This window comes from Dermacentor variabilis, chromosome 7 (genome assembly GCF_050947875.1).
Source record: "Dermacentor variabilis isolate Ectoservices chromosome 7, ASM5094787v1, whole genome shotgun sequence".
Classification (NCBI taxonomy): domain Eukaryota; kingdom Metazoa; phylum Arthropoda; class Arachnida; order Ixodida; family Ixodidae; genus Dermacentor; species Dermacentor variabilis.
Genome location: NC_134574.1, coordinates 155,515,750 through 155,537,677, shown reverse-complemented (window position 1 = coordinate 155,537,677; position 21,928 = coordinate 155,515,750). Strand labels below are relative to the sequence as shown.

Sequence of the window (21,928 nt, the reverse complement as noted above, 5' to 3'; positions counted from 1 at the left end):
AGCATTTTTGATAAAGACACAGTTGCACGACAGCACTTGTTTTGAGTCGGTCTTCCATCTGATTTGCATTGCAATTTGCAAGCTATGAATCAATTCTAGGCAACGCCGCTTTCCATTCTCTTAAAGCAAAAATGCCTCACAGGAGCACAGTGTAGCCATTGGCTTGATGCATTGAATGTGAAGCTGGTAAACAAACTTCTATGTAAGCACACAATGCTTTACTTTTAAGCGGTATCCACACCTGTCCAATGCAGGCAATAATTCAAAATATCAGTGTGTGGTGCTTTACAAAAATCTAGCAGACGCTGACAAAAGAAAGAGAGAGAGAGAGATATTATGGGGCTTTACGTGCCAAAACCTGGACCTTATTATGAGGTGCGCCGTATTGGGGGGCTCCGGATTAATTTTGACCACCTGGGGTTCTTTAGGGTGTACCTAAATCTAAGTACACAGGTGTTTTTGCCTTTCGCCCCCATGCAGCCGCCGTGGTCGAGATTTGATCCCAGGACCTCGTACTTAGCAGCGCAAGCTAACAGATGAGTTGACTAGTATAAACAAAACTGAAAGCCCGATTGGAAAGCAGGGCCACATTTATGGCCCCAAAAAATAAAGGCATGTTTCTGAAAATAAAGCACCAAATTGGTAAACCCCTGATCACGTGGTTGAGGGTGAATGACCAGCATGTTCGGAAAGTGTGAAAGCAACATTGTTTCTGAATGGCACATTCACTTTGCTGTTGCAAGTGTCACAAAACCAAGCATGCACAATTCCGCAGCAATAAATGCCACCGTCAGGTGTAAAGTCATTTGCCCAGGATGCAACATAAAATTTTAGCGAGTCAAGCATGATCTGCTGCGAGAAAAGCACTCGCAATACGCATACTGGTGACAACAAAACATCCTCAAGGAATGAGCAGGAGACAGGACACCACTAGCAAAAGTTGGATCTAGTTTTATTTGGTAGCAACCACTGTCTTGAAAATATTTTGGTCTGATAAATATAGAGATCTGGCCTTGCTTGTACAACATCTTCACAGATTTATAATGCAAAAGGGAAAGAAAATGAACGGCTGGATGGGAAGCACAAAACACAAGTTGGCACTTGTGTTAAGCCTTGTCTTGTGTTGCATGCCTGCGATCTGCATTCAGTTTGCCAGCACTGTTCCACCTATGAGCAAATGTGTAGTGAATTCAGTGCACAGAAAAGAGCTAGTAGAAAGGCTATTACAGCAGAACAGAGGTGTGAGTGACTCGGGAGAGCAGGTGCTCTTGGGTCTCGGTGACGGCATTTTGGCAATACTAATAACAAGCAAAGGGTCAGGTCTCCAGTCAGCTTTTCTTTACAGCTTTCACTTGGCAAATTTCACACAACACGTAAATTCATTAACCCAGAGATGCCACAAGAAAGAGCCGAAGATGACCAAGCCATACCTACAGACCCCATATTGTCAGGGTTACGCCATCAATCATGGCCATTGCTGCTATGTTTCCCAATGCTGCAAGACAGTACAGTTAGTGTAGTTTTTTGCATAAGGTGTTGTGGGTGAAACAACTCAATTTTTCACAAGAGTGAACACTCTCCAGTCAAGTACATATTGCCGGTGCTATTAGGCCAGATAGACAGTTGCTACCTCATCAGTACACATGGTTGTTGCCTCATTGAATGACTAATCGGCAAACAATGGTGCGTTTCAATGTGACACTTCCTCATAATGCAAGGATGCTTATACCCCTCTCACAGGGGGCACTTTTAACTGCGATTAAGCCTGATCAGGATCAAAAGTGACCCATGCAACCAGGGTATAATACATAAATGTCTCGCCAGGCTGCTTCGGAGTGGCTGAAAGTAAATAAGCTTCTTCAGGTTCTACACGAGAGCCTGACAAGCATTAAGCCCTCTTGTATCTACGCTGGCTGCTTGCAACACTTGTTATGGTAACATTTCACCTACGTTTCTCTCCAACAACAATAGCCTAACACAGTCAGAGGGGCAAACAAAAATAATGCTGTGCCCCACTTGGTTACAGAAACTAATGTAACAGTTTAGCGTGCACACACATACCGAGGAAAAACAGTGCCTCACAAAGCGTGGTGCAGCAGTTCTCAAGAAAATAATCTGCAAGCACAACCCAACAAGACACACATCGCAGCTTCGGAGACAAACTTAGTTTTTGACATAGCTTTATAGGTTGAGCAAAATTTGAAACTAGTCTTTCTAAAGAAAAATATGGCATCTCTCTCGCTGACATGGCAGAAATCTTGAAAATAGTGCCTTTCAGGCCAATGATCTCCCCCAACAAATTTCTCGTATGCACAAGCTTTCGGCAAGACACGCAACAATCTCTTAATCGCTTGGCCATGCAAACTGATATGCTGCGTCGACAGCAAAGGGCATCTTCTGCCAAGCAATATGCGACATGTGGTATGATCAGTGAATGCTTACATGACTTTCACCTACAATTTTCAAATTTTGATAACAGCTGGCAGAAGCTTTATAAAGCAGGTAGTTTTATTGCCTATCGTTAGTTCCATAATTTTCGTTTATGCTCTTCAGGAAGCAGCAGGATTTAAGGAACAACAACAAAAAAAAACTACAAAATGGTTTCCAAAATGACAATAAAAATCAGCAGCAAGGGAGATGCCTGAACCAAGCATCTTGACTGTCAAGTTTGGTGGGGGGCTCCTCCGATTAGTGTTGAACGCGAGCGGCCGGTTGGCAACAGGTGTGGCCTTGAGGTGCTGGCGCTGCTTACTCAACGTCGTCTTCAACCAGGGGGGGGCCTCCGGCACTGTCTGCCAGGCGCTGCACACCACGGAAGGAAATCACATGAGCGAGGCTCAAGGGCCATTTTTCCAGTAAAGTTGAAATTTGAGGCATCGATACTATCTCACTTCCTTTGCCTTCATTGTATAATTTTTCTATATGGTGGTAACATTTTAAAATGTCGCTCATTTCTTATGCAAGTTATATGCTTCATCGCTCACAGCATTTACAACAAAAATGTGTTGCTTTTATTGTAGGTGATTTTTATTTTTAAATACGCTAAATTTTACTGTATTTTCCATGAGGCAGCATATTTTTCTTGTTCATGATTAATTTTATTTGCAGTTTAACCTTCTGGCTACATTAACAGGGGAGAACAAAAAACTGCGGCAATCTACAAGCAATGCAAACAAAGTGAGCTGTCCTGCAATGGGAAAGTGAACAGCTTCTGCACAATGTCGCTTCATTTCTTCCTACGCTCCTGCTATAGGTAGTCACTTGGGAGCCATTTGAAATTAGGAGAGTGGCTTAGGAGTGCACACCTAGCCTTTGTGAGCATGACTTTGACAAGATACCTTCTGCAACTTGCACAAACAGCAGCGCTGTGTTCAGCTATCAGCCAACTTCCCTACAGCTGCTATTGACCTTCTTCTGTTACTTTTATCGCAGCCCACCGCGACGTACTACACAGTTGCATTTTATGAAATGCACAATCGCACTTCACATGGACTTATAGTGCCAACTGTTGGGTTTTATTATGAATGATGCTCCCCGGCCAGGTAGGCAGACGCTTTGAAACCAGGTAGAGCAAGCAAAAAAAAAAAAAAATGTTTTAGCATTGAAAGGAATAGTCTTGACATAACACATATGGGCACTGGACAAATAAAAAAAAAATGCATTGGAAGATTCATACAAGGCACAAAATTTCTTGTAAATGTAAAAAAAAAAAAGAACTCTTAGTGGCAAATATAAATTGTTGTGACAGCAGCATTCGATGATATCAAATTGCCCCAACACATGACAAATGCATGAAATGCCGTGATCACTACTTATCTGTGTAGCATACAGGGACGACAACTTGATGAACGTTTATTTATTTTTCAGGTGCCTATTCCTTGGAAAACTGGGGAGGCCAGAATGCCTTAAAGTGAAAGCTGGCAACTTTGAGCCCTGGGTTTCCTGCACCATGGTGATGCAAACAGATTGAACTTGCATTGTGAATAGAAGGAATACAAAAACATGCCGATGCTGCTCTTTTTAGCACCCGCACATGGATTTGTGCCAAAACGCGTTTTAAGCATGCACATGCATCTTTTGGTAGACGCGGACGCAGTTTTCTGCAACACCACACGATATGCATGCAAATGGTGCTTTTGGCAGAACGCGCACGTGGATGTCTACCAAACGACGTGAAAAGCATGCCGATGCTGCTCTTTTTAGCACCCGCACATGGATTTGTGCCAAAACGCGCTTTAAGCATGCACATGCATCTTTTGGTAGACGCGGACGCAGTTTTCTGCAAAACCACACGATATGCATGCAAATGGTGCTTTTGGCAGAACGCGCACGTTCAAACACAGCCATTATAGTGCATACACAACATGTTTTTGGCTACACTTCATTTAACGCTTAGCAGGCAAAGCTGCAGGAGCTTCGCAAGTAGTGTGGGCATAGAAGTCTCACTCCACGTGCGTTGCAGCATAGTTGTTTTTGATCTGCTAAGCCTTCTACATAATAACTACCGTATTTAGTCAGTCAATTATAAGGTGTTCATGATTATAAGGTGAGGGTGAAGTTGCGGAACCCAAGAAAAGGAACCTTCAGTTTGCAGACTAATTTAAGGCAATATAGAGTAGAGAGTAGCCGACGGATTATTCAGACTCGACAGAGATTGCCCGAAATACTGAATTACTAACATAGCCAGAACCAAAATGGCGACCCTGAAATAGGAGGGAAAAGAGCTTTAACATGCGTAGTAATAATTATATGCAAATTACACCTTTAGGTGTGGCCTCAGGAGAGCACAAATTTCAACTTGTAGTGAAGAATTGCACCTTACAGCTGTGGAGAAAATCCCACGGGTTCACAGCATGCACTGCCCTAAAGCCACACTATAAAACGAAATTCGCACTGCTATGATTCCACACTATAAAGTAAAATTCTGATTCTGAAAGGATTTCGAGAAAAAAAGAACCCATCTTACAAGCAAATAAAAGCGGTACTTCATACATTAAGACTGCAACTTGTGGAGAACAGGTTACATCGAATCACATCTTCTTTGCGCACCTGCGTCCGTCCGAGTATGTGACAGGGCATGTCTTGGTTGCAATCACAAACGGTGCACTGTGGCCGGTCACAGAAAGAAGTCCCTTGACTCGTTCAATGACAAAGGGGTTGATGTCTGGGACGCCTTCCATGTAATACTTGGGTCATATTTTGCGACATCATAAGTATGAGGTTTAATGTTATATCAAATTACATGACGCATACATGATGCTTACCTTTGTATGTGACGCACTATTTTTTGCTCTCAAATGTGAGTACGTAGTGAGAGGAGTTTCTCTGGCCTTCGTAATGTAGCCTGCTACGTATAAAGCACAGTATAGCTGCTTATTCACACTGACGGAACTGGTATGCTCACAGAGAACTTTCTATGACAACAAAAAGAAAGCAGCAAAGCACACACAAGTAACAGTGCTTCCTAAAGACAGTCCCTGCAGTCTTATTCGTGTTAGTATAAGCTGGAAAACAGGAAACATCGACATCTTACTGATAACAGCAGAAAGACAAAATATACCACTTAGTGTTGAATTTGACTTGTTTTTTTCTGCTTTTTCTCTTTCACATTTGGGCAAATGCAAAACTGTCACTTGTGGAAGCTACACAGATTCAGTATGTTGCTGAATTACTTGGTGCAGTAACCCATGTGCAGAGGTTCTTCCCTCGCAGCTTTCCCTTCACTGCCACAGAAAGGTGCGCGTGAGTATAGTTGCCGTACGTACTGTCAGTTGCCCGTTCTCCATCAACAGACAACATGCTGGCCATGTATCAAATGGGACTCGCATCACTGACCTGCGAGACAACAGGCAGGCGTTGCAGGAGCAGGTGGAACACCTGGGGAGGCAGAGTTTGCTGCAGCACCTGCAGCAGCTGCTGGGGCTGGCCGCAGACGGCCACTGCACTGCTCAGATGCTCCACACCATTCTCAATGTCGCCTGCACAAACGCAAAGGTCAGCACATAGAGCCAAGTGACCACATGGGGTCAGGGTACATCTGCCACAGTGTGTGTCATCACAAGTCACTTCTGCCCTATACCAAAATAAGCTAAGGACTACGCAATGCAAGACGGAATGCAAAATGATAGGTCTACAAGCAGGGAAAGTGGCTGCATGGGTTAGAAAACATGGGCAGCTGGCCGAGGTTAGAAGGAGATTGGGCAGGTCATGAAATGTGTACAGCAGGTAATTGGTGGTCTAATGGAGTGGACAGAGCAGGTGCCCACGGACAGAGCACTGCATGCATAATGTGAGCATAGCTTTTATGGTACCGTACAGGGTGTCAAATATTTGCCTCATGATGAGTAAACGGGAGGAAATGTACTGTCCCAAGGAATTGCGAGGTACGATACACCAGCTGCAAGAAAGGTGCATTACACCAAATTCTTCCAAGTTGGAAAAAAAGTAAACATGGGGCAAACAAGCGTGTGTTATGAAAGGGCATAGGAGCACTTTGAAGAATCAGTTCGGTGGTCATCTAGTAGACCATTGTATGAGGTGCCAATGCATGCCATTTTGAATAAAATTTTATGCAAAAACCCCATGTTACCCTGGAGAGGAAAATACTAGAAGCTTACATTATCGATCAGGAAGGGGACACACATGCAAGTGTTGCTTCCGCAGTCCTCCATGATAAATTATCATTCTGCAAGATAATGTTTTGCTGGTGGTAGAAGTAGTGGTTATGACGTTGCAGTGCTGTTTCGATAAAAGCGCAGTTGGAAACGCATCGTTTTGTAGGTTTATGTCAATTACGTGTCCGTGTTTCGCCGTTTCCGCGCTGAATAGCATGCGTATCAGCTTACATTTATGAAAGTGAACTCATCGGGAGTCAAATTTCGCCAGACAAAAATCTTACCTTGTGCCAGCAGCTCTTCGCCCATCTGGACCTCGTGAATGAAGAACTTCTGTACTGCGTCATAGTCCTTCAGGTCCGGCAACTACGTACCAGTTACGCGTGTTAAGGCAAAAAGGGGCAAACACACAATCCACTCTCGCGATATCTTACCTTGCCAGAACCACTGCGTGCTTGCTCTTTCTGCTGCTGGGCCTTGGCGCGTCCTGCAACATGGGGAATAGCGTGGGATTTACCGACGCGTGTATCTCGCCGTTCAACTAAAGCCCAGACCACACGTACGCTTGCGGACGCGCGCAAGCTCGCGTTCACGCGCCCACGCATGCGCACACGGTGCAGCATGGCTCGTACGCGTCGAAACGCGGCGTGATCTCGGGGAACAGCTCCTCTCTGTTATCGCGCGCTTGGGTTGCCTCGCGTCGGCGCGCCTGGCTACGCAGCTACGGCGCGGAGCGTTCAACTCTCAGTGAAGCAGATTTATATCGTGCAAGAATGTGGTTCTTCCTTCCTTTTTGCACTGATCTAACAGATATAAAAATATAACAATTACGTTTATAAATATCGAAGCATCTTGAAACGCTGTCAGTAACAAAGTACGAAGCAGCGCCTGCCGAGGCGTCTGTGAGTGAGCCCAGTGAGCGCGCGCTGTCGCGCGTCTTTGTGGATGCAAACCACCATTACTCGCGAGGCGCGGCAGGCGCTAGGCGCGCGGACGCGAGCTAGCGCGCGTCCGCAAGCGTACGTGTGGTCTCGGCTTTAGAAACACCGGTCAGGGCAAGCAACTAATCCGACGTGCCATCTCCGAGCACACTGGCGGATACGAGACAGTGGCAGCTGGACTGCAATGACCTTTTAGGCCCTTACGAGTACTTCGCTCAGTACAATAAGAATGTGCTGCACTTGTTTAAGGAAATCGTTTTACACAACTTACGTTCCTTCAGCTTTTGCTTGAAGAGTGGGTCACTTCGGCGCTTTCGGTCGAAATAAATACAGTAACCTATAAACAGTGTGCCACAAACACCGGCGGCAACACTAAGCGCTGTTTTAGACACCATAACACTCATCTCAACCATGTGGAAGTACTATTTAGTGCGAAGGAATCTGAAGTGCCTGAAGAACAAATAATCTCCAGTTACCTGCGGCCACTCCGCCGCACGCGTTGCCCAAGCCCTCTGGCGTGCAAAGATGAAGCATTGAACGAATTGAACTACAATCGAGAAATCATTACGGAATATGCTATTCCGCATAAGAGAAACGAATGCGCGAAAATAATTTTAAAAAAACGGAATATGAGGAAGCAATGACGTTTTGAACTTGAAAGGCAAAGATCTAGAAATGGTTAGAAATGGCGCGAAGTTAAGCGCCATTTTGTATTTTTTTTTTACAGGGAGATTTTCATTGTGCGCGTTCAGTACTCATGGAGCCGAGCACCCCAGGGCGTTAGCCGAAAATAATCTTGGGAATTGCGATCCCGCAGCAGTGCTACTTGCGCTTTTGCAGACAGTACTGAGCACCGACTCAAGCGAATGCATCGGCCCGATTTACTTACATGAAAGTTGGACGCCGCCGGCTGTTGACATCACTGTTGACAGTCAAATGCCGGATATTACTACGGCCATTTGCTGCTACCAACCGCGCAACTGTATTTTGCCGCGCGATACGGTAACGCCAAAATAAGAATTCAGCAATAGTAGCAGTTCGAAGTGCTTTATTTTTCAGTTCAATGATGACCTTTTCATTTTGTAAGATTTTACACAGTTCTGTGAGGAAAGACCAAGATGACAATGGGAAGGTACGACAGTACAGGGCGAAATAAAAGCAAATACACGAGTGCTGCTACAGAATAAGCCACACTTAGGCCTAACGACAAAGCAGCATGACTACAGTTCTGAACACACGCATGAACATGAACAGATGAAACAATGCGCGAAGTTCTGAGCCGCTGACCGGCCGGGGTGGTTTAACAAGAGGAATGCGGCGACTTAGTGAACAGCAAAATGTCCTCAAAACTCCTGGCTGGAACCGCCTTTCTTGCCGGGTTTGCCGGCTGTGCTGGTCTGGCCGGTCTTCTTGGGCAGCAGGACGGCCTGAATGTTAGGCAGAACGCCGCCTTGTGATATGGTGACGCCCGAGAGCAGCTTGTTGAGCTCCTCGTCGTTGCGAATGGCCAGTTGCAGGTGACGTGGGATGATGCGCGTCTTCTTGTTGTCGCGGGCCGCGTTTCCCGCCAATTCGAGCACCTCGGCGGCTAGGTACTCCAACACGGCAGCCAAGTAGACCGGTGCGCCAGCACCTACCCGCTCGCTGTAGTTGCCCTTGCGCAGCAGCCGATGGATGCGGCCCACGGGAAACTGGAGACCGGCCCGCGAAGACCGGGACTTTCCCTTCGCCTTGGCCTTGCCGCCCTTGCCGCGACCAGACATGCTTGCTTACTCTTTGGCGATTGGCGTACGAAACACAGAACACACTCCAACGGACCAGCAATGGTGTCTATGAGGTCGCCGCCAAAAACGACGGCTTATATGGCAACCTAAAAAAATATATGTATAAAAAAACGCAAGAGAGGACACTCATGGTGGCCAGACCAGTAAAAAAAAAGTATGGCGCGTTTACTCAGCAAATTATGGTGACATTGACGTAAATTTGGCACTAAATTGCAGTAGAAAGAATTAGGACCTTTGAGATTGCGTGTTTTTGTTACTATGAGCATCAACGAGAAAGCCGCTCTTTGGCGCTAACCTCGTTTTCTATCAAAAATTATTACGAATCTGAAAAGGTTACTTTCGAAGGCCATGCTTTATTGTGCTGCAGACACCGGAAGCGACAGCAGGCACGAAAAGTACGTCATGGTCGGCATACGTCACTAATTCTTTTTTTTTTTAATGCAATGAAGGGGCAACTAAATAAAAAGAAATAGACAAATAGAGTGCTACTGTCCTGCATTGTGTATTAGGTTGTCCCTTCTTTGCGCTAGATACTAGTCAAACGAACTGTAAGCAATAGTGTTTCTCTGGTGCATGCAGTACACAAAATCATAACCTTCGAGTATCGTTTTCGTTCAAGAATGGTTTACAAAAGCGTGTTCTATCCCTCCAAAGAGCTTTCTTTGGCTTTCTTTATTGCTGCCGCCGGATTTGGCGGAGCGGATAGTCTCTGCGGTCGCGTCACAGGTCGCGAGCGTGGTAGGCGTTATTGATTCACCGCGTGCTCGCCAGAGGTGTCGAAGCATCAAAAATGCATCACTTTGATCCACACTTCTCTGTACATGCACCTCTGCCTCTTTCTTCGTTACTCGCAAAATTTAATACTCGCAGAATCCAGATCACAAGGCCACACAAACTTGTGTTTGCATTTGATTCAGGAGTTAAGGATAACCTCTGAACATTTGCGCCACTACACAAAAACGATAATCGGCTGTCTTAAAACACTCCGAAACTTATTTCTCTGATACCATGCAGACACAATGAGCATAAATCCTAGTGCAGGTTCCAGCATATAAAAACCGTAAGCTGAAAAGTTGGTATACATCCAACCTCAGTACAAGGCACCAACAGAGATAGGAAAGCAGACAAGCAGTGGCATTGGTCTTTGCTTTTCTGTGTCTGTTGGCACCTTGATCGGAAAGTACACCATTCCCATATGGTTCATTACTCCCTGTAGGTTGCAACAATTGTTGCTTATCCGTATATTCAGTCAGAAATTCTGCGACTATTTCGAATATAAAACTGTTGAGTTGAACACGAAAAAAAAAAAAACATTAAAAACCACACATCTAAAATTTCACAGATATTTCAAGTCTCTACTTCCAGTTTTAATGTACGCATATGACATATTGTTAGCTGGTATGTAGATATTCAGCTACCAGCTGGCAGAAATTTGTGATAAAGAAGGCAAACCTTCTGGCTTTAATTTCAATGCAAACAGGTCAGCATTTGAGGATGTCTACCAATTTTCAAGGAGCCTCGCAGAACCTCTCTTTGCTTCTTCCCCAGAATATCAAGTCCGTTGGAGTGTTTCTTGTAGAGTAGGCCGAGTGTACATGATGGAATATTCACTGACAATGTGTAGTGCCAGTGAGCGCATGTTTTATTCTGCCTAGCAAAACAACAAATCCCGACAGAAGTCCTTTTCATATAATGTCGCCTCAAAGGTATCTCTCAAGCACGTAGACCTCAGTCTTAATTGAATAGCATATCATATACAATGGCCTCTTTTATTTCATTAAATTTCTTGTATTTAGCGTATGCCATTATTGGGCAACTGTGTATATGCCCATTTATTAGCAACACAACAGAAAACAAGTGCACAAGCACCGTTTGAAGCATTGTTTACGCACCCGCACAAAGCTTCCCATCACCTAGCTAGATCCCAACAGTGAGATAGGTCTGCATATGACTTTTTTGGTGCAAGAAACAGCTTATCATTGACAGTGTTCATATTGGCAGTATCTTTAAAAAACGTGTGTTAACGTGTGAGATAACATGTATAAGATGTGCGGAATTGTAAATGAAACAAATGTGGCAAAGATCAATTTTATGGCTGCGAGACGCCCCAATTTTAAGTCAGAAACGCTGATAACTTGGCGACAGTGACAGCACACTGCAAAAAATAAGCGAAACAAATGCAACTTTGGCAGAGAGAATGGCAAGTTCTTTTAACTATGCAATTAAGAACAGTTTTAATATGTCCGTAAGTTATGACAGGCTTGGGCAGAAATTAGAATTTCATAAAAAGACACTTTCTTCTATTTCATCAGATATTAAAACATGATCAGCTCTTTGTTTTGACATCATGACAACCCAATTAGTCTGACAGAAGCAAGAACGGAGCAACGTCTTTGTTGATGAGGCAAGTTTTATGGAGAGGCTAGAACATGTTCGCAGGCTGGTTGGTTTGGATTCATGATGCAGTGTGCAAGCATGACTGGACGAGGAGAGACTGAAATGCTGACAAGAGCGCTGTACGTCCACATATGTTTATATCTCTGTCTTTGTCCGATCATGCTTGCACATTATATTATGGAGAAGGTCACATGACTTGATTTCATGTCATGTTGATGCCAAAGCTCAGTGCGATTATGGCTGGAGCATGGTGGGTTTCATTCTATGTGAGCACAGTGCAATGTGAACAGCGAGGGGGTAGCTGCGATTTGATTTCTTATACAAGCTGCTTTCAAAAATTGTTGGAGGAGAATTGTTGAGGAGATGGCCTCCATAATGCTAGGCACATTCCGCACCTCACCAACAGTATAGTAAGGTCCCGCTCAAGGCTGAGGAAAGATTTGGCATATATAGGCAGAGACAACAGGTTAAATGGGGATGGCAGCACCAACTACCATCATCTTTTCTAGGAAATGCTTGAGACGTAATATCCAATGATTAATTCAGCACTGGGGCAATGTATCTATACTACTTGCACTCAATATGACATGTATACAGGCCATGCAGAGTCGGCAGGTTCTTCAACAGTACTGCGCAAGCGTCGAGTGGCCAGCTGGTCAGTGCTTTTTAGCGGCAGAAAGTGACGATATCAGCAAAAGCAACAGACACCAGCAAAATCTTGCCGATGCTGTCGTTTTGCGCTGTTAGAAGGCGCCGATCGGCCGTCCAGTTGAAGCTCGCATGGTACTGTAAGAGAATCGGTCGACTATACATGGCAAATAGAAACTGGCTTACCTGCAAACAAAACAGTGAAAAGGGGGAAGAGGTAATGGCACACATATTTAAGTTTTCCTTGGGAACACACACCTTTGGTGGCATACGTACGCATTTCACTAATGACGATTTACCCCTCGATGCAGCACTCAAGCAGCAGCAAACTTGTAACTACAGAGACCGACACGCGACACTGTTTTTAGATCACAGTTACTTTTTAAGAGACTTTGCAGTGGCCGATTTCGCCTGCTACAAGAACTTGTCTAAATAAGCTTGCTCCAAGCAGGTACCGAGGTTGCAGGTACTGCCCCAATGTCCTTTCACAATCAGATTTCTGAGGGTACGATCAGAGACCGGTGAAAACAATTAATTTTTCGTAAAACACCATCAGATACTTGCAAGACCTTGGAAAGAGTCCGAATTCTTAAACTTTACAATAAATTTGGCAGTTGGCAGCTATGCAAGTCCACTTGCATACACAAATTAAGCAATTCATGGCCAAAAGGCGTCGACAACCTTGGTGCAAACCGTGGGATGTATACAAATGAGACAACTTGTGCCAGTTCATAGTTGTTGCAGAGTCATTTAGTTCTCTGCTGTATAAAACTAGCTACACGCCATGCATTCCACCACCACGTGCCTTGCATGTCTGTGTTGCTGTCATTCCATTCTTCAATCATTCAAGAAAAACCTTATGTTCCCAATGCATCCCACCTGATTTCTGTTTCAGAAAAGAGTCATTTTCCTGCTTATAGTTTTAAAGTGAAGCTTCCTTGGCCTCTTCCTTGGGGTTTGGTGCTCGTTGTTGTTCCCTCACTGGATATATTTGTGGATATACATAGAGAACTTGGGCTACCAGGTATGCGCTGGCTGCTATCTTGGGTTGCCGAGAATGAAGCAGCTTGGGTCACTGGGTATGTACAGCTGGGTATGTACCACTGGCCCATTCTTGGCCAAAACCCAAGAATGGATGTGCCACTGTGACACAAAGCCCCCCAAAATGCATTTAAGTACAGTGGACTTCGGATAAACTAAACTTGCTTAAGCAAAAATGCTGGATAAAGGCAACGAGCATACCAAGTTTGGTTGGACACCTGTAGGTACAATGTTAACAAACTTCGCATAAATGGAATGCCTTTTCTTGTGAACTCCGGTTAAATGGAACTGGCACCCAAACTTCCATGTCCTTTGTAGGCCGTTATACCACACGCAAAACAGCAAACGGCTACAGGTGACGAGGGTGTGCTTGTGTCATCTGCACACTGCTGCTACCTCGTTAAGTCAAACAAGCTTCACATCATTTAGATTATAATGTTGCGTTGAACCAGCATGCTTTTTCCACATTCAACATGCAAACAGTAAACTTAACTAAATCGTCGGGTTTAAGTTCCCAAAACTATGCAGAGGGTTACGAGGCATGCCTAGTGGAGGGTTCCGGACTAATTTTGATCGCGTGAGGTTCTGTACCGCGCACCCAAAGCATGGTACATAAACATTCTTGCATTCAGCCCTCGTCAGAGTGTGGCCACCGCATTGGAGAGTCGAACCCATGACCTTGTGCTCGGCAGTGAAACGCCATAGCCACTGCACTTCCGCGGCTGGTCATACAAGCACCACGGAACACGCTATGGTACCTTTAACTTTATTTTGCACAACTATGAGTGTGAGCAGTGAAATACAAGTTGGGAAACAATTCTGCACACACAGGGCGCTAAGGGGACATTACTTACACTATTTACAGAGGGTAAAAAAGTATTCAGACGCACTGCATAATGTACAGGACACAACGGGACAATAAATAACAAGCGCACAGACAGGTCCTCGTTCTGTTGTTTGCAGCTCGCTCCACAACTGTGGAACTGTGGTAATTGCATTTTCTTCATCCTTGCAACAAATTGTTTCAACTGTTAAAAACAATCCTATGTTGCTTCCACTAATGGACCGTGTATAAAAAAAAACACAACTTTTGTACTCGGCATATCGCTACGATGCCAGCTCTCGTTGGAATTCATTTCCTCCTGTTCACTGTACCACACACACCTTGCTCAATATCGAGTGGGCTGACCATACGCAACATTCAACAAATGGAAGCAGAATACAAAACATACTGGATACACCAAAATAAGACAGGCACATTGCTAATCTTGCTTAACCATATACACTAAAAAGTAGTTGAGCTAGCAACAACTCTAAAATGGACAGTTATGAGCAAAAATGGGTCATGCTAGCTCTTCTACCACCAATTAAAAATACAAACTTGGGTAAACAAAAGCAGACATTACAGAGCTCTGAGCAAATGGTTCATACCAACAGCAGGCCCTCAATCTTTATCCATTTCATCCCTAATCTTACACGGACACTAACGAGAAAAATATGTTGAGCTGTATTAATGTATATTGCACTTCTGTAATGTTACAGAAGCCACTGTTACCGTGAGAGGACACCCGATAAACCAGAATAAACGCAAAAACAAGACGGGCGGTGACGTTGCTTCGAAGTTCCCGTACCAACTCGCCATGATGCCATCGATCTGAACCAGTCAATTGTTCACAGGTAAAGATGGACTACACTGTATTCTAAAAGAACCAAAGACTTAGTTTTGCAAGTTTTGAGAACTTTAACAGCACTGCAACAGCCCAGATATGAAGAAGGAAAAAAAAAAAGACACTTAGAAATCCATGATGGCACACTGATGTACCGATGCTGGGGTTTCGGCTAGTGATGCAAAACTATCGGTAAATGGACTATCAATAGCACCATATAGTACTAAAATATTTCACTATGAAACTACTGACAGTACTATAGAAAGTATTGCTATAGTGCACTAGTGAAAGTGCGATTGATCGTTTTGCAATTGGCTAGAGATATTACCAGAAATTTTGCAATAGCTGAACACCAGTGACCTTTTTCATGCAACTGGGAACAGAGAAATGTTGCCAAGTTTGTGATGCATGGTGTATGTGTCGTATGTCGTGTAAGTGTAGATTATGGATACTGCACAGTCAATAACACAAGCGTTAGTGAGCTCAATAGTATTTCCGACATAAATAGTGCACTATGGATGGTACTATCAGTAGTTTTTGTACTATCGATAGTTCTGCTTCACTAGTTTCGTCACAAAAAAAAAAATGCAAGTTTGGTTCATTCTTTCTACTTGTAAAGTAGTTGCAATGGCAAAAATTATGAAAATGGCGTTTTGAAAGAGTTCTTTATCAGTTGAAACTGATTGTTTTCTTTTTAGTGTCCGGGTGGATAAGCACTCGTGTGCTTGCCTGGCAGAAACCAGCTTTGTCGTGCGAGATGAAATGTAGTGTAAAATGCAGCAGCAAGAGAAAGTGACACGTTAGCTACCTCCTCTTATGCACATCAGTGCCTTGAGTGGAGCTTCTATCCTCCCCAATGATAAGTGAAGCTTGAAACAAAGCAAAATACATATTTCATCTATTACACCATCCTCGCTAGAAAGAAATCTACACCATGTCAACAGATTAAAAAAAAAGTCAATCAGGATGGTCACAACCCAAACTTACATTAATCAAAGCACATTTTCTCTCTACACGCATGAGCAAGCTCATGGAGCTACGTTCCTTTTTTTTTTTTTTTTTTCTTCTTGCATATATTCTTAACAGTACTCTGTTGCTCAGCTCTTTTATGTGCACCATTAAACACACAAGGTGCATTACATAACCAGCATTGAAAAAGACCTCGCTTATAATGAGGGACTCGAGGGTAACTAGCAGATGTAAGCTACTGATTTCCCTTTGTTCATAAGATATGTTTTCGGCACATGAATTCATAAGTGCAATGCCGCCATGAACTGTGGCTTGGCGAATGGACAATTACCACCATAAGCCCAATAGAAGTATGAATGGTGTGTTCCTCACAGATTCAAATTCTGTTGGTCTGAAAAATTTTCTGAAGCTCAAACAGCACTATCGCTCGAAGACAAATTCAGAAAATGGAAATGATGAATTTAATTAAATGATGCACCTCCACGCAAAATTCGACATGGTGTCCCAACTATTACTCATCAAGCTTTAAAAAAAATAAACTGATCATTTCATGCAAACAGAACAAAGTACAATATGTCTTGTTCACAGTCTAGCTGAGCATCCATAAGCATTTTTTTTTTTCACTGCGAGAGCAATTAAGTGTTTGAAACCGGGTTCGCCCATTCCCATCCTCCTCTTCCGTCCATTCATCTATTCTGTCACATTGATGATGATCTACACCTAGCCACTTGTCATCCCCCAGCTACGCCATTGCCACAGTGTGAAGGTTCACAGACAATTACAATACTCCCTAATAAGAAGTTTGAGCGCACCTTTATGCATCTTTTCATTTCACAATATATTGGCTGGCATGGGCAACCTGCCTCGTGTTGCATGTTGCAAACGGAGTGAAGGGTGGAGCGACCCGCTAATCTGGACATTGCAAGAGACGGCGCATGGGCACAATTCACAGCAGCCGCAGCAGACAGACCTCTCAGACGACGCGAGCTACTCTGGCGCCATCTCGTAGCCATCGTCGCCACACTACATTTTTCATGGGCTTCTTTTCTTTCAGTAGGAAAACATAAGCACGCAATTAGCACCTTGCTGAAAACACCTCTATTCAGTGTTGCTTATAGTTGTCTGCAGCTTCATAACGAACACCTTTAATATACGAATTCATGAGTTGGATAACTATACATAATTAAACAACTGATTGTCATCAACAAAAATACTACTGGCAGATGCTCAAGTGGACTGTGAACAATAGGTGTGTTCAATCCATGCTTGGTCCACTACACCATGTGCACGTGTTCATGGTATGCCACACCTCAACCCTCAATTGCGCTGCGGTGCAGGTGAGATGCTGCTGCAGTGCAGGGAACATCTGAACGTACTGGCGAGATGGTGCAGCCGAAGTGCATGACACACTCCAGGCCACTGACCAATTCAACCAAGCAGACGACACAGCCTACACCTCAGCACTCAGCACATAATTGGGCTTGTTCTCCAATGTGCAACACAAACGCACTGCACCATCAGTGGTGGAACATTTTGCACTCTCACTGCAAGCAACACAGGAAATGAACACACCTAATATGTGCATGAATTTGTTCACATAAAATGATCACTCTTCTTTAAAAGCTTGGTGCATAATATGCGAGGCATCTGTAAGTACGCTACAGGCATAACGTCAATTGCAGTGTACCTGATAGGCGCCTAAGAATTCCAGAAGCTTGCCAGCTAGGTTGTATTGGTGGCAACAAGAGAACCCTCGACACAGTTACATAATAAAGTGTCACTTAACGTATCAACCTCCACATGCTTTCTTCTTTTCTAAAATACTTCGCACACAATTTCACAGCACAATTCTTATATAATTTTTTAAAATGTCAATATGTTGAAGTAAATTTAATTTTTTTCTCTTTTCTTTTTCATTTTGTCCTAGCTATTCTGAAGCATAAACTTGGCACCTGCAACCGTGGACAAGGCACCTGTGGAACATGTAAAATATTGTTCGATAGCTCGTACACCAAAGTAGTACCACGAGGGCACGAAAAGGTTTGGATGAGCTGTTGCATGGTAACAGATCTTGAAAACAAGCAGTCTTGTCATGCGAGGTAAACGCTCGCCTTCTCAGCAACATTTGTTGTATCAATGAAGCAATGGCCACCTGTAACAGTGACTGGCTGAACCCAACTAGTACGACATCATCTGCGCCTTCAAATTCAGAGGAGCAGCTGAACAAAATCGTATGCGATGACCCACGTCAACCAATGTCTGGGCCTATGTGGCAGCCATTGAGGGTGGAGGCACCGAGTAGCCCGTATCCCCGGCTAGTGCCCGGCCCAAAGTCCTGCACTGTGGTGCCGCCGTCCTCGATCTGGCGCACTCGGACCCTCTGCTTGTAGTGGTACTCCCGCAGGTAGCTTTTGAGGCTCCGGGGCAGTGGCAGTTTGGCGGCACCGTCGTAGGCGATGCACGAGCAGATGACCGCACGGGCCAGGTGCTGCAGCGGGAACACGAAAGTTCGGTGCAGAGGACGGGTGAGCATGGGCTCAAAGTACATGCAGCACGACGGATCCTTGTAGTGCTCCACCAGGCCACACACGGTGCGCGACGAGAACACCCCCGGGTCGTGAGAGTCAAAACTGAACCTGTGGTTCCACTGCTCGACGCGCGCGTGCAGCGAGCGGCCGTACCGCCGAAAGCTCACCGAGAAGAGGTACTCCTCCTGCGCGGAGTCCCTGAGCAGGAACGTGCCCTCGGGCTTGTTCTCGAGAAGCCGTTCGGCCTCGTACCGGTCCATCTTGCCCCAGTAGAAGCCGCACGAGGTGATACCCAGCAGGTCGGGCACCAGGCAGTGCATGTAGTCCACCTGGGTGTGCACTTGAGGGGCCACGTCCCATATCTGGCTCAGAACCTCCCACGGCACGGACAGGCTCTCGGGACCGCTGGAAAAGCTCAGCTGGTTGCGCAGCGCGAGCGCGAGCTCCGGAAGCTGCGGCTGCAGAGGTTGGGGCGAAGGCACTTGAGCCCTCGGCTGTTCTTCGGAGGAAGAGGAGGAGGACGTTGACGGCCGCCCGTCGCTACGGAATCCCGGAGGCGGGTCGACGCCTTCTTCGATCTCGCGGGCTCGCTCCTTGCGAGCTCGCTCGTCCCAGTCGTCCACCTGGTACTCGTCGCCCCGATACTTGCCGTCCGAGCCGCAGGCGAACTTGCCGTGACTGCGCGGCGGTGTGACCCTCACGCTGGCATCGGGGTCGACGCTGCGCTCCTCGGTGCGACGGTAACCGGTGCATATGCATATCGGGCAGCCCGTAGGGTGATCACTCGCAACGGGATCCGCTGCCGACGACGTGCGGCGCGATCTGCATCCAAGCTTGAAACCCCAGCTGCTGCCGCCTTTCCTCGGCTTGCATTCGCGGGACGGCTGTTCCTTAGATGGGCCCGCTGAGGACGACGGGCCGGATGCGTTCTTGCGGCGACGGCCAAATGTCAGGGTCCGCAGCTTCTGGCGCACGCCCGGTGTTTTCTCCTCTGTTTGCGTCGCAGCCGAGGTCGAGCCTTCGGCATCACCTTGGCTGGACTCAGCTTCCGGAGAGCGGTCCGTTGGGTCGGTGTCCGAGCTGGACATTTTGCTCTCGACTAAACGGACATCGCTGCTAGTCAGAGGTCCCCGTTGCAAACACGCCTAAGCTGCGTCATCTGAAACGGTACGACAGGTCGGACATGCCAGCTATCAGCACAGCACCAGATAACGAAGCTGCGCGTATACGTATACATAGTACTCTGGTCGATCACGTAAAAGATCGTCGGCGACGCGAGCCACCGACACACCGCAAGCGATTCGATCGAGTCCACCGTAGGCGTCTGCTAAGCTTATGATGCGAGAACAAAAGGCTAGCCAGGAACAACTCGCTTCGGAAGCGTTCTGTCCGAACGTGTCGCAGCGCCTTCCATTCACGACAGCAGGAAACAAAATAAGCAAAACCAAACATACGCGTAACAAGGCTTAGCGGGCGCCAGCTCCACAGACGACAGTGGGCGAAATTCGAGATAACACGAAATAAAGCGCCGCCTTGCAATCCTCACGTCAGCAAGCGGATTTGTGCGGTCGGGGCTGTCATACGATAAGAAGCGTGGAAACATGCGCAATCTCGCTTCGTCGAGCCCTACCTACTCCGCGACCTACGCTTCCTGAAGCGAAGATCGATAGCGCAACGTGATCGTATTATCCGCGAGCAACCGCAAAACTGGGTCATATGCGCGGTAAAGAGTACACCACTTTGGTCATATGGTCAGTGGAGGTAAAACTTTGTAACTGTTTGTAACTCTCCTAAAAAAAGGCCGAGTACACTCAAAACAGTTTCACTTTCCTCCTTTAAATGGTACTTTTGTTTCGTGAGCAGAATGAGTGGTTAAAACAGAAACGCTAGTCAATGCGCTAGTTCACGAACGCAAAGCCTAAAAGGCTGTGTACTCACGTTAGCAAAACTGATGTGCTTCTCACAAACCACGAAACGGCAAACAATACTAAATACACACAATCAACCAAAGACTACTGCGAGAAATGATCGCACACAGGAAATAGCTCCTCTATTTTGTTTTGTTTTACACGTGACGTCACGGCTCCGCGTAGAGCCGAGCGGACGAGCGCCCAAGCAAGTCATAACATAAAAACAAACAAAACATTATGTCTCGTACGCCCGTAGCAGTAGGAGCGGCCGTCCGTCGAACTACGGGGAGCGTTTTTCCCTGTACATCGTAGAAAAATTTTTGCAGCAAGATCGCATTGGTTCTGCAGAGAAGAAAAAAGACAAGTGGCCTTTATTTAATGAACTTCTGGTACAAAAACAACCAAACCAAACTTTTCTCACCGTTGCTCTTGCATGTTCAAATGATGGCACCTTCAACGTCACCAAGTCGCTTCCGGTGTTTGCTGGGCGGCAAAAAATGACCTTTGAGATTCGCTCATGCTACTCACAAAGTGCAATGTGCACATCCCAGGGCTTTTTCTTTCTTGACAAGCTATAGCAAAATAAGCATGCCAACTTAAATTTGAATGCTAAATAAAAGGTAAGTACGAATTATTTTTTTCTTCTTTTGATATTTTTTAGGGTCGTGAAAACGCTTTTGGTGCCTGCAATAATCTTTAATAATATTTGGGGTTTTACGTGCCAAAACCACTTTCTGATTATGAGGCACGCCGTAGTGGAGGACTCCGGAAATTTTGACCACCTGGGGTTCTTTAACGTGCACCTAAATCTAAGCACACGGGTGTTTTCGCATTTCGCCCCCATCGAAATGCGGCCGCCGTGGCCGGGATTCGATCCCGCGACCTCGTGCTCAGCAGCCCAACACCATAGTGCAGTAATCTTTGAAAGCTTATATTAGTTAACCAATCACCAAGGTCACCAAGGTCATCAACAAGTTCTCAAATTAAAATGAGATCAGTGCTCCAAAGCACCAAATTTACAGAAGACAAAAGGTAAGAACATATCGTAATACACTCCCAAGTTTACACCGTTTGGAATGCCCCTTCTGCCACACAAAGGTAATCGTCATCTGCCTTGATGCGTTTCCTTTCTTTAACGCTGCGAGCCCGGTACTTTCCAGTAACGAACGGCACGCGCGTTATCAGCTTGATCTATCATGCTGATAACGCGCGTGCCGTTCGTTACTGGAAAGTACCGAGCTCGCAGCGTTAAGAAACGTATGAAGGCAGATGACGATTATCGTTGTCTGGCAGAAGGGGCACTCCAAAGGGTGTAAACTGTTTAACTTAGAGTGTTCTCTAAAAATCATATACACTCTTTGGGTGGTATTTTGCCCCAGAACAATAATCGTCATCTGTCTTGCACGCATTTTTTTTTATCGCTGCGCAT

The 21,928-nt window shown here is 45.5% G+C and overlaps 2 protein-coding genes across 2 annotated transcripts; both read right to left on the bottom strand.

Moving 5' to 3' along the window:
- Window positions 1-935: 935 nt before the first annotated feature.
- On the bottom strand, window positions 936-20,669 carry LOC142588233 (uncharacterized). The gene is made up of 5 exons (XM_075699795.1): window positions 20,528-20,669; window positions 18,403-19,748; window positions 6,899-6,929; window positions 5,836-5,978; window positions 936-2,802 (listed from the first exon to the last, which is right to left on the bottom strand). The coding sequence occupies exons 2-5, from the start codon at window positions 19,675-19,677 to the stop codon at window positions 2,749-2,751; spliced, it is 1,503 nt and encodes a 500-aa protein (XP_075555910.1). The 5' UTR covers window positions 19,678-19,748; window positions 20,528-20,669; the 3' UTR covers window positions 936-2,748.
- LOC142588232 (histone H2A-like) lies at window positions 8,586-9,424 on the bottom strand. The gene has a single exon (XM_075699793.1). The coding sequence runs from the start codon at window positions 9,316-9,318 to the stop codon at window positions 8,899-8,901; it is 420 nt and encodes a 139-aa protein (XP_075555908.1). The 5' UTR covers window positions 9,319-9,424; the 3' UTR covers window positions 8,586-8,898.
- Window positions 20,670-21,928: the final 1,259 nt, after the last annotated feature.